Source organism: Colossoma macropomum, unplaced genomic scaffold (genome assembly GCF_904425465.1).
Source record: "Colossoma macropomum unplaced genomic scaffold, Colossoma_macropomum, whole genome shotgun sequence".
In the NCBI taxonomy this organism is placed as follows: Eukaryota; Metazoa; Chordata; class Actinopteri; order Characiformes; family Serrasalmidae; genus Colossoma; species Colossoma macropomum.
The window spans coordinates 588,795-602,561 of record NW_023494795.1 but is presented as its reverse complement, the minus strand read 5'-3'; the positions used below and the strand labels follow the sequence as shown (position 1 = coordinate 602,561).

The following is a 13,767-nucleotide window of genomic DNA, read 5'->3' as shown; positions in this document are numbered from 1 at the left end:
AACTATATCATTTTATGTACAATACTTTTTTATTCAGAATGATCATTGTGGAGTTCCCCAAGGCTCTGTTCTAGGGCCTTTGCAGTTCTTACTCTTAGTGTTTCTCTCTTGCAAACTGCAGCAGCAACAATGTTCCGTGTGACAGATTTATACACTGACATTAGTAATAGTCTGTTTTTTGTTCTATAGAATAAGTAGGCTGATTTATTTATATGCATATTACATTAAAATTAGAAGGCATTATGATCTTTATGAAAGCACCATGAAATTCCAGAAAGATGGCTGTTGGGAATATTCTCTGCTGCAGGCCTGGAGATACCAGAGCTATATTCTGGAATATCTTACCCTGGTACTGCAGTGGGATGTCAATCTTGGGTCCGATGACGTAATGCCCCTCCTCCAGAGAGTGGGCAGTGACTGTGGTCCACTGCCTGCATGAGTGCAAGAGGACAACATCCTCTTCAGACAATCCCTCCACATTCTCACCTAGAGAGAAGCACAGATACGTTAGACATAAACAAATTGACGAGTTAATTAACATGATTACTGTTTGGGGCGATCACTGATGATATCGACTCTTATCTGCCTCTGATTTACACACAGCTCCTCTGTCTCTGCTCTTTGCTGTTCACAGTGATAAAACAATGGATCGGTGAAAATAACTATAACCAAAAAAACAAGATTAGCCATCCCTGATAGAAAAACCAGCGCAGACCAGCATAACTGCTCACCAGCAAAACAGGCATATGGTGTGTTTGGGATCCTGGTATGCTGGTTTTCCAAGCACTGGCAGTTTTTGAGGGGAAACATGAAAACGGTTCCACTGAAAGTGGCTGAGAACCACACCAACTTTTAAAGTGCAGTTCAGTTCAGCCGGACTTTCGAATCAGCTCCACCGAATCACTGAAAAGAATCAGTTCAGAAGCATGATTCTTTCATGAATCAGACATCACTTATTACATAAGTTTCAAAACACCATTCTCTCCTCAGTCCATATGGTCCATTTATGGAAACTAAGCTGCAGAAACAGGCCATTGTTTTTGTGATGTCATGAAAAAGCCACATATTTTACATTTAAAGCTGAGTCCCAATTCAGGGGCTGCGTCCTTCGGAGGCTGCATTGCATCACGCGGCGCGACTAAGCCGTTCCATTTCGAAGCCTCCTTCATATGTGGCTTTTCCATGGCAAGGATCCAATGGGTAGAGTGCTTCAGCCAGGACTGCTTTCTGAATGAAGCGCAGCCAATCAGAACAGAGCCAATTTACATAGTCTTAGAGGAACAGTAACAAAAACAGCCTGTTGCATTCTAAAGAGAAGTTTGTGTAAAAGTGAATTATGACTGTTTTTAATGCATAAAGCCACCTAAATGCCATTAAATGATCTCAGGGACAAAAAAAACAGAAGAAAAATGAAGGACAGGCCCTTTAAATGGTTAAAGAGTGTTCAATTACTGCTTTGAGGACGCTGTAAAAAAAGTTTAAAACATCACACACACACACACACACACACACACACATCACACACACCACACACACACACACATCACACACATATACACACACACACACACACATCACACACACACACACATCACACACACACACACCACACACACACACACACACATCACACACACACACCACACACACACACATCACACACACACACACCACACACACACACATCACACACACACACACACACACACACACACACATCACACACACACACACACACACACACACACACACATCACACACACACACACACACAGCTCCCTGGGTCCATGGACACAGTTAATAATGTTGATGTTTATAGTCTGTCTCTCTCTCTATCTCTCTCACCCTCTCTCTCTCTCTCTCTGTGTCTCTCTCAAACTTTCTGTAACGCACATCTGATTCACACACAGCGGAAACCACGACAACAGCCCTCACTACAGAGACGTTTCTCCACGGAAACGACCCCACTGCTGCCAGGGGACACCGAGGAGCGCTAGCCAAGAGTGCACTCACACATCACACACACACACACACACACAAACACACACAAACACAAACACACACACACACACACACACACACACACACACACACACAGTCAGAAACAAAAACATTTGTCCAAAACACAGCTTTCTTACTTCAAACCTGATTAATAAAGCACTTTGAGATTTCAATGCTGAGATGAAAAAGTGCTCTATCAATAAAGACTTATTAAATATTAGTCACTGTTATCATTAGTTTATTCATTCATTTAAACATGTAAGAACCGTCTGTTATTATAAAACATAAACCAAACACTGCAGAGACACAGATCAGACCAAGCATGACATCAGAGACAGAGGAATTAACGAGAGAGAGAGAGAGAGAGAGAGAGAGAGAGAGAGATAGAGAGAGAGAGAGAGAGAAATAAGGAAACAAAGAGAATGGAGACAGAGAGAGAAAGAGAGAGAGGAGAAAGGAGAGAAAGAAAGAGAAGAGAAAGTGAGAGATAGAAAGGAAGAGAGAGAGAGAGAGACAGAACAGAGACAGAGACAGACAGAGATAAGAGAGAAAGGGGTGGGGAAGAGAGAAAGAGAGGGGGAGAGAGACAGAGACAGAGAGAAAGAGTTCAGGAAGAAAGGTGGGGAGAGAGAAGAGAGAAAGAAAGGGGGGAAAGGGACAGAAAGAGAGAGAGAGACAGACCGAAGACAGAGAGTGAGCGATAAGAGAGAAAGGGTGAGAGAGGAGAGAAGAGAGGGGGAGAGAGACAGAAAGAGAGAGAGAAAACAGAGACAGAAAGATAAGAGAGAAAGTGGGAGAAAGAACAGAAAAAGACAGAGAGGGGGAGGGAGAGACAGAGAGAGACAGCAGAGACAGAAAGTAAAGAGGTAAGAAAGAAAGGTGGAGAGAGAGAAGAGAGAAAGAGGGGGGGCAGAAAGAGAGAAAGACAGAACGGAGACAGAGAGAAAGAGATAAGAGAGAAAGGGGGACAGAGAAGAGAAAAAGAGAGAGAGAGGTGAGAGAGACAGAAGGAAAGAGGCAACAGAGACACACACAGAGAGAGAGAGAGAGAGATAAGAGAGAAAGGTGGGGAGAGAAAAGAGAGAAAGAGAGGGACAAAAAAGAGAGAGAAAACAGACAGAGAGAGAGAAAGGGAGGGGGGAGAGACAAAAAGAGAGAGAGAGGGACTTTGAAAACGAGGCCATAGTGAATAAAGCACTTTAACACTGTGACTAAAATGAACAGCACTGTATAAATTACTGTCACTACAGTTTATATTGTTTATTATTATTTTAATATTATGAATCTGCGCTACAGAAAGAAACAGACATCACTGCAGAGAGAAGCAGATCAGATTAAAAACTGGCATGAGAGATGCTGGAATGAATGAGAGAGAGAGAGAGGGGGGGGTGATGAAAGAAGAGTATATTGATCAGCTACTAAAAGAATCCTTCATTGATGGGAGTCTTAAAACAGGCTTTTACAGAGGAAATGAGACACACACACCCTTGTTGGTGTTGCTATATTTATGAGGACATTCATTGACGTCTGTATTGCTGTAACCAAGTAAAGCTACTCTTAGACCGGAATCTAACCCTAAACTCCTAACCTGCACCTAAGCCTAAGCCTAACTTCAGTATCTTATATCTAAACCTAACCTCAATAACCTAGACCTAAACCTAATCTTAACCTCAGTAACCTACACTTGAACCAAACCTCAGTAACCTACACCTAAACCTAACCTCAGTAACCTACACCTAAACCTAACCTCAGTAACCTACACCTAAACCTAACCTCAATAACCTACACCTAAACCTAACCTCAATAACCTACACCTAAACCTAACCTCAATAACCTACACCTAAACCTAACCTCAGTAACCTACACCTAAACCTAACCTCAATAACCTACACCTAAACCTAACCTCAATAACCTACACCTAAACCTAACCTCAGTAACCTACACCTAAACCAAACCTCAGTAACCTACACCTAAACCTAACCTCAGTAACCAACACCTAAACCTAACCTCAGTAACCTACACCTAAACCTAACCTCAGTAACCTACACCTAAACCTAATCTCAGTAACCTACACCTAAACCTAATCTCAATAACCTACACCTAAACCTAATCTCAATAACTTACACCTAAACCTAACCTCAGTAACCTACACCTAAACCTAACCTCAATAACCTACACCTAAACCTAACCTCAGTAACCTACACCTAAACCTAATCTCAATAACCTACACCTAAACCTAACCTCAGTAACCTACACCTAAACCTAACCTCAATAACTTACACCTAAACCTAACCTAAGTAACCTACACCTAAACCAAACCTCAGTAACCTACACCTAAACCAAACCTCAGTAACCTACACCTAAACCTAACCTCAGTAACCTACACCTAAACCTAACCTCAATAACTTACACCTAAACCTAACCTCAGTAACCTACACCTAAACCTAACCTCAATAACCTACACCTAAACCTAACCTCAGTAACCTACACCTAAACCAAACCTCAGTAACCTACACCTAAACCTAACCTCAGTAACCTACACCTAAACCTAACCTCAGTAACCAACACCTAAACCTAACCTCAATAACTTACACCTAAACCTAACCTCAGTAACCTACACCTAAACCTAACCTCAGTAACCTACACCTAAACCTAACCTCAATAACTTACACCTAAACCTAACCTCAATAACTTACACCTAAACCTAACCTCAGTAACCTACACCTAAACCTAACCTCAATAACCTACACCTAAACCTAACCTCAGTAACCTACACCTAAACCAAACCTCAGTAACCTACACCTAAACCTAACCTCAGTAACCTACACCTAAACCAAACCTCAGTAACCTACACCTAAACCTAATCTCAGTAACCTACACCTAAACCTAACCTCAGTAACCTACACCTAAACCTAACCTCAGTAACCTACACCTAAACCTAATCTTAAACTTTCTGCTCTTTCAGTTCTTCCAAAAGTTGAAAACAGCACATTTTCTTGAAAGGAGAGCAAAAGGTCTTTACTTGGCAAAGCTCTCATGTTGTCCCATCATCATGAGGACATCCGGTCCTCACACACACACACACACACACACACACACACACACACACACACAGAGGTCACAGTTGACAGAAAGCGAGAGAGTGAGAAAGAGAGAAATAATAGTGATTTTAGGAGGCGTGGACGAGGTCAGAGGTTAATCTCAGGGTCAATCACAGTTCCAGGGTGGACTGGGCGGCAGAGCGTGAGAGAGAGAGTTTTAGGAGTGAAAGAGAAAAGAAAGAAAGAAAAGAAAATGAAGCAGAGCAGAAGAAGAAAGCACAGAGACACTGTTCAGAGTGGGCGAGCGAGTGAATGAATGAGTGAGCTAGTAAGTGAGTTAAAGAGAGAGAGAGAGAGAGAGAGAGAGAGAGAGAGAGAGAGAGAGAGTGAGGGTTAATTGACTGCACTGATAAAAGCTTTGAATTCATTCATTTTCACATGAGTACAAAATGTTACATGAGCTCCATCACTGTGTTTCAGTTCAGTCACTTTCGGCAGCAACTGTGTTGCTGAAATATGTTTTATTAATGTGTTAATGATGAACATATTTAAGAACATTCAATTACCTACTTTATTCAGTGTGGCCACACTTTGGGAATCAGCTATTATCTTATATACAGTATTTTAACTAAAACAATGCTGTTAAAAATATTACATTTATTTATTGTTTCAACAATCTGTCATGCTGCACAAAATAAAAGCTTATTTATTTATTTATTTATTTATTTAACCAAATTACAGGTGTACTTAAATACTGATATGTGCTAGTAAACCTTTATCTTTCATCTTTGCAATGTTTTGCTTATCTTGTTGCACAAACCACTAAGTGTTTGTAACTAACATGCTAAAAAGTACTATACAAATAAATTATTACTATTATTAATATGAGATTTTTATGGCTGATGTTTACTGGTATTGTGTCATGTTATTGATGAGTTATTACTGAATTGTAGCTGCATTATTACAGTCATGACATCACTGTGCAGTCATATTCATTTCTGAAACGTCTTATTATCCAACTCGACCTAAGCAGCCAGATTCTTTATGTAAGCTCACCAAGTCCTGATCTACACCATCTCACCATCGACAGTCCACTCAGAAAGATCTGGACAAAAACCTGCTCGGACATCAATGAACCAGCAAAACAAACAGATCAGCCCGAAACAGCCTGTATCCTTTAACCAGAGCGATTAGAGAGCAGCGCTAAACAGTAACTGCTCCTGCCCATCAGCAGCTCCCTGAACCAGCTCAACTGACCGGCACACAAAACCACTCAACTCAGCAGTGAGAGTGCAGAGGACTCTGCAGTGCCCTGAGCCCTGAGCCCTGAGTCCAGATTCACCACACACTATTACTAATGTAGGATTATTCAGATATCTACATCATCTAAATCTGACCAAGAGAGAACACAGTGTTAATGAAGAGAAGAGAAGAGAAGAGAAGAGAAGTGAAGAGAAGAGAAGAGAAGAGAAGAGAAGAGAAAGAGGGAAAAGAAAAAATGGAGAACAGAGAAAAAGAGAAGAGAGAAAAGAAAAAGAAAAGAGAGAAGAGAAGAGAAGAGAAGAGAAGAGAAAAGAGAAGAGAGAAAAGAAAAAGAGAAGAGAAGAGAAGAGAAAAGAGAAGAGAGAAAAGAAAAAGAGAAGAGAGAAAAGGAAAAGAAAAGAGAGGAAAAAGAGAAGTGAAGAAAAGAGAGAAATAGAAATGAAAATAAAAAGAGAAGAGAAGAGAAGAGAAGAGAAAGAGAAAAAAGAGACAAAATAAAAAGAGAAGAGAAGAGGAGAGAAGAGAAGAGAAGAGAGAAGAGGAGAGAAGAGAAACAGAAGAGAAGAAAAGAGAAAAGAAAAAGAGAAAAGAAGAAGAGAAGAGAAGAGAAGAGAAGAGAAGAGAAGAGAAGAGAAGAGAAGAGAAGAGAGAAAAGGAAAAGAAAAGAGAGGAAAAAGAGAAGTGAAGAAAAGAGAGAAATAAAAATGAAAATAAAAAGAGAAGAGAGAAAAGAAAAAGAAAAAAGAGGAGAGAAGAGAAGAGAAGAGAAGAGAAGAGGAAATACAGGACAGAGAGAGGAAGGGAGACAGAGCGAGACACAGAGAGAGAGAGTTGTTGTTGTTGTTGTTGTTAGTGTTGTTGTCGTTGTCGTTGTTGTTGTTGTTGTTTTGCATGCACTGCTTTAACTGAACTGTGAGAGAAGATCTCAGTCCCGGGTGTCCTGTGTCCTAACTGGCCACAGCTCCCCCCCCACCTCTCTCTCTCTGGAGAGCGTTTCTCCACTAACCCCTGACCATTCGTCCCTCTCTCTGTTCCCACACTGGCCGAAGGTGAATCGGGGGCTTTTCCTCTGCGTAATCTCCACACAGAGCTTTCGGCCGCGGTCCGAGGAATGCGTGACGGGCCGGTGCGCCGTTAGACCGGCCGCTCTTCCGCTCAGCGCTCGACTAAAAGTTGGAGCCGAGCTCCGGCCGAGCCTCTTAGTATGCAGAGCACTCGGCCAGCGATCACAGCATTAGCATATGAAAGACGCTGCATCACTGCTCGCACACAACAGCCACTTTGTCACCTTTCGCCAAGAGCGGAGTGACTCCTCACAGCCCTCTCAGCTCCGAATACAGCGGCACCCTCTCCCAAACCCCCCAAACCCCCCAAACCATAATCATAACCCAACACGGCACCACTCGGCCCAGCAGCCGCTTCATCTCACAGCTCACTGCTGACTGAGGCTCAAAACACGCCACCTACATCTGAGACAAGAGCTCATTTATCACAACTTCAGTTTCCAGTTTCTCATAGTTTCTAATAGAATTACTGTAGCTCTTCTAATAGAAAGCAGCACAAGAACCAGCTGAGCACAACAGGGTTCTTCAAGAACATTCCCAAAACTTAAGAGCTCGACTTTTTCAGCTCTGTTAGGAACCCTTAACTGGAGAAAACCAAACAGCTACACATTTGGAAACAAGCTGGAACCTCTTAAACACTCTTAAAAAAGATGCTTCTTCAAGGGTTCTTAAGTAAAGATAACGGTCCTACATAGAACCATGAACATTCAAAGAACCATTTTCATGCTTATGCACGGTGAAATGGTTATCAGATTGATGGAGAGTGTGCTGTATATTGTTCTACATAGAACCTTTTTGAAAATGGTTCCATATAGTACTAAAAAGGGTTACAAGTTTTACAACAGAACCCTTTTTGGTGCTATATAGAACCACATACAACACATTTTCCATCAATCTGAAGGAACATTTCACCAAGCAAAGAAACATTTAAGCACAAAAGTGGTTCTTTGAGTGTTCATGCTTTTCTAGAGCCATTGCCTTTACTGAAGAACCCTTGGAGAACCATGGACGAACCAAAAAGGAAGACATTCAGATCCAGTTTTTCAGACCCAGATTAAGATTCTTGATGCTGATTCACCATCAGCGCTGCAGTTTAGTCCAAGACTAGGCTTAAACCATGACTGAGAATCCGGCCCTCAGACCTTCAGCACATGTTAAGTGCCACAAGAAGGCATGAAATAATATTTGACCACAACAAATGTATTTGTTTCTTAATAAATGGTGCATTAAAGACAGTTTTTATTGGAGAATTAGTGTCACTTGCGCCTCCAAAAATGGTAAATTTGCATAAGAAGGAAACAACACTGTTAAAGTATAACAGAAGTCATTTTTGGACTGTTTCTGTTTCTGTTGGTCCATTTGCATTATGACATGTTCACACAACGTGTTTGAAAATTAATAAAAACAAATAAAACCCCACAAAAGTGGAGATATAAGGTTGTACGAAACTAGAAAACTTGCGTCAGTGCACGTAAGATCGCAAACCGTGGACGAAGCAATGAGGCTGAGACATACGGACACCATACGAAAGATCACACACGAATATTTTTCATCACAAACCTCTCCAAAATGGTGACTTTACAGGAGAAGTAAAGAACCTTCTTAGCTTTGAATGGAAGTCAATGGAACCAGAATTTTTAATTGGAGACACAAGGTTTCCCCCGAAAGCGACGATTCGTACGAAGCTGGTAAACTTTCGCCAGCGCTCGTAAAATTGTAAACAGTAGACGAAGCAATAACGCTGAGACATACGGACATCGTACAAAAGATCACATGCGAATTTATATCGTCACAAACCTCGTCTTTCCAGAATGGTAGCAGGTTTTCATTGGGGAAATAGAGCGCTTGCATCACTTGTGTCTCCAAAAACGGTACATTAGCATAAGAAGGAAACGACACTGTTAAAGTATAATAGAAGTCAATGTAAAAAAAGTTTTTGTTTAAACATTTTTGGACTGTTTCTGTTTCTGTTGCTCCATTCACATTATAAAACATTCACACAAAGTGTTTGAAAATTAATAAAAACAAATAAAACCCCTAGAAAGTGGAGACAAGGTTTTGTCCCGAAAGCGATAATTTGTACGAAGCTGGTAAACTCTCGTCAGCGCTCGTAAAATCGCAAACAGTGGACGAAGCAATAACGCAGAGACATATGAACATTGTGCGAAAGATCACATATGAATATATATCGTCAAACCTCGTCTTTCCAGAATGGTAGCAGTTTTTAACTGGGGAATTAGTGTCACTTGCGTCACTTGTGTCTCCAAAAACGGTACATTTGCATAAGAAAGAAACAACACTGTTAATGTATAACAGAAGTCGACGTAAAAAAGGATTTTGTCCAAGAATTTTTGGACTGTTTCTGTTCCTCTTGGTCCACATGCATTATGACGTTCACACAAAGTGTTTGAAAATGAATAAAAAAAAATATATAAATATAAACTTTTGACCCTGAAGCGACAATTTGCATCAAATAGTAAACTTTCATGGGCGAGGCAATATTGCTGAGACATACAGACATCATACAAAAGATCACATGCGAATTTATTTCGTCACAAACCTCGTCTTTCCAGAATGGTAACAGTTTTTCACTGGGGAAATAGAGCGCTTGCGTCACTTGTGTCTCCAAAAACGGTACATTTGCATACGGTGCAACGGTGGACGAAGCAAAAATGCTGAGACATACTAACATCATACAAAAGATCAGACACACATATATATCGTCACAAACCTCTCCAAAATGGTAACTTTACAGGAGAAGGAAAAACCCCTCTTAGCTTTGAATGGAAGTCAATGGAACAAGAATTTTTCCAAGCACTTTTGGGCTGTTTCTGTTTCTGGGGGTCCATTTGCATTATGACATGTTCACACAAGGTAAAGCTGTTGTTTGAAAATTATGTAAAACAAATAAAACCCCACAAGGAAAAACCTTCTCAGCTTTGAATGGAAGTCAATGGAACCAGAATACTTTCTAAGCACTTTTGGACCGTTTCTATTCCACCACTCAAAAAAATGGAGCTACAAGTTTTGGTTCGGACAGCGACCGTATATCATCACCTAGTCTGAGAAACTTCATTTATCTGAGAAATAGAAACAGCTTTACTGGCTCATAACCAACTAAACCTAACTGGTTCTTAGTATCTAGAGCTCTCGCGCCCTCGGAGTTCTGGACCTGTTGGCTGCGCTCGTTTTGCGTTTGTATGCAAAACGAAAAAAAAGTTACGAATAACCGAACCTCGGAAACTTTCGAGCATTGTGACGTCACGGGCGATGCCAATCCCCGGAGACAGAACCGAGCGGTACCGGGACCGGCTCAGCGCGGACACTTCCTGACCGAGCGAGTGTCTGCGCGGACGGTGTGATGGTGAAGTTACCTTGGCTCAGCCTGACCAGCGCGGGCAGCCGGAACTTGGCCACCACGGCGTCCAGGGGCAGCGCCACCGAGCTCCAGGAGAGATCCGCCAGCAGCTCCATCCTCCAGCCCTCATCACGGGCAGAGAGAGCGGGAGGCGAGGGAGGAGAAACGGAGAGACACGGAGGAGGAAGAGCCGGACAGCGCCATGCTGAAGACAGACGGGGAGAACACTAGGAGAGAGAGAGAGAGAGAGAGAGAGAGAGAGAGGGAGAGGGAGAGAGAGAGAGGGAGGGAGGGAGGGGGGTGAGAGAGGGAGGGGAAGATGGAGAGGGAGGGGAGAGTGTGAAAGAAACCGGGAGGGAGAGATCCCACCCGTATTCAGACACGACCGAGAGAGGATAAGGAAAGAGAGAGAGACAGAAAGAGAGAGAGAGAGGGAGGAGGAGGAAAAGAGAGGGAGGGGGAAGAAGAGGGAGAGGGAGGGGAGAGAGAGAAACCGGGAGGGACGACCGAGAGAGTGTAAGGTAAGGGACGGAGAGAGAGAGAGAGAGAGAGAGAGAGAGGATGAAGAGAAAGGAGAAACAGAGGAGTGTAAAAAAAAGATAAAGAAAAAGAGACTTCTCTTCCCACCTGTATTCCGTCATGAACGAGAGAGAGGGAGAAAAATAAGGGCGCGAAAGAGCCAGAGAGAGAGAACGAAATAAAAAAAAAAGAAAGAAAACAGAAAAAGAGAAATTAACAGAAAAAGAAGGTAAAGAAAAAGAAGAGAGAGAACCGATCGAAACGTTTTTGGGTTTTTTTTAATCCCACCCGTATTCAGACAGGCGAGAAAACAGTTGGGGGCGTAAAGAGAGTTTGCCAGTGCGTTGTCCGCCCACCCCCCCCACCACCCCCCCAACACTTGAGAGCGAGAGAGAGAGACGCCACCTTTCCTACAAGCCCTGCCTCCCGCGCCGGGATTGGTCAGCACTCACGCGGTCAGTCTGCTGGAAGCAAACACGTCTGGAATGACACTGTATAAGCACTTAATCAGGGCTGGGATGTAACAGAATACAAGTACCGAGAATACATACTCAGAACACGGAAATACAGTATCTGTATTCAGTCCAAGTTACATTTTGTGAAGCCAGAATTCAGAATATGGTTAATATACTCAATAAAACAAACAAACAATGTTCAAAAGAAACACTTCGTTTATTAACTACTTATTAAATACTCAGCTCATGTAGCAGACATGCTCGTTAGATGAACTCTAAAGAGGACCTTAATTAACAGCTTCTTTACAAACACAGATGTTCACAGACGTGCTAAAGCCTGAGTAGACTGATAAATCAGTGTGATCAGTTATTATCGGTGTTTTTATTTATTACAATTTTTAATCGTTTTAATTTTGATTCTCCTACATTCATTTCAAAGTTTTATCTTCATATTTTCTCATTTGTGAAGCACTTTGAATGACCACAGTGTATGAAAGATGCTTTATAAATAAACCCGCCTTGCTTTGTCTATAAAACTAAAATAAAGCAAATGTGCAGTAGTTGTGAAACAGCGCAGTGTGTCATACCATTTTGTGTTTAGCGTGTTAACTTGTGGAAAACACGTTAGACTGAGGACGTTTTTCGGAGTTGTTATGGAATCAGCCTAAACGAATCAGCCTAAACTCCACTGAGGTTTCTAAAGTCTCAGATATTGTGCTTTATCATTTTGAATCCTCTAATAAACTGAAAATGGAAACATGCTAACATAACTCAGGGTTTATTTTCACCCATTGATTTTTCAACGGTTCGTTGTATTTCAGTCGCTGTGACGTAAACAGAGTCATTCAGAGTGGTTTGGTGTGAAATGGTTGATTGTAGAGACTCAGATTTCTTCACAGTGGTGGTGATAGGAACCAGGGGTCACCATGACTACAACACAGATATAGACATTTTATTTACTATCCAGAACCACCAGTGAACCTACACGAGTCTTCTGAGTGTTTATGTGGAATGTTGGTGAGGGTAAAATCGTGGTTAATTTGAAAAATATGTTTTATTTTGCCTTAAACCCACCCTGCATGTATAAACCCAGTTCCCAAAATTTGGGACAGCACAAAAAATGCAAATACAAACAGACAGCATGCTTTTGACCTGTATTCAATTAAAAATTTATTGTTTCAACTAATTGTTTTGTTCGTATACATACACATATTTTACATTTGTTTACCAATGCATTACATCGCCTCCCTTTAAACAGTGTTAAGTAATCATTTAGAAACTAAGGACACCAATTGTTGAAGCTGCTAAAGTGGATTTTTTTCCCCACTTTTGCTCAGTAAAACACCTTACCTGCTCAGGTCTGGACCGCCGGCAGGCCAGGTTTATCTTGCTGAAACATGCAGGGACATCCCTGAAAAAGACGTCATCTAGATGGCAGCTAATATACATATACATATATATATATATATATGTATATATATATATATATATATATATGTATGTGTATGTATATATATATATATATATATATGTGTGTGTGTGTGTGTAGTAACAATTGCGTCTGGCTTTTCCTCTTTGGCCTGGAGAACACAACGTCCATTATTTCCATAAACTTTTTGAAAGGTGGACTCATCAGACCACAGCACACATTCCACTTTGGGTCAGACCATCTCAGATGAGCTTCAGCCCGGTTTCTGGATGTTGTTGATATACGGCTTCTGCTCTGTATAGTACAGTCTTAACTTGTGATTGTAGATGAAACCAGAGCCAGTTTAAGATGAGTCTGGCCACTTCCTGTTTCTCCCATTATATCAAAAACATGACTGCAATAAACGAGAGCGAGTCCTCAATGAATGAGGGTGAATGGAACTAAACGGCTAAAAACGAGAAGTTAAAACAGTTTCTAATCAAGTGTCCAGAGCTTTCGTTTCATTTAGAAAGCAGAAGGATGTATTTCACTAAAAAGAAAACTTGTGTGTTTGTTTCCTTTTTTCTACAGCAGACATGTTTTGGGCAGCAGGACGCTAACATTGCTGCTACTGAGCACTGATTGGTTAGCATTACCG

The 13,767-nt window shown here is 41.4% G+C and overlaps 1 protein-coding gene across 1 annotated transcript in view; it reads right to left on the bottom strand.

Annotated features, from left to right (window-relative positions):
* Positions 1 to 10,959, bottom strand: part of gareml (GRB2 associated, regulator of MAPK1-like) — a 38,426-nt gene extending 27,467 nt beyond the window's left edge. The window contains exons 1-2 of the mRNA XM_036581125.1: positions 10,744 to 10,959; positions 346 to 486 (exon numbers count right to left, since the gene is read on the bottom strand). Coding sequence (XP_036437018.1) covers positions 346 to 486; positions 10,744 to 10,843 — 241 coding nt within the window. The 5' untranslated portion in view covers positions 10,844 to 10,959. The remainder of the gene's footprint in view (positions 1 to 345; positions 487 to 10,743) is intronic.
* Between the last annotated feature and the right edge of the window lie 2,808 nt (positions 10,960 to 13,767).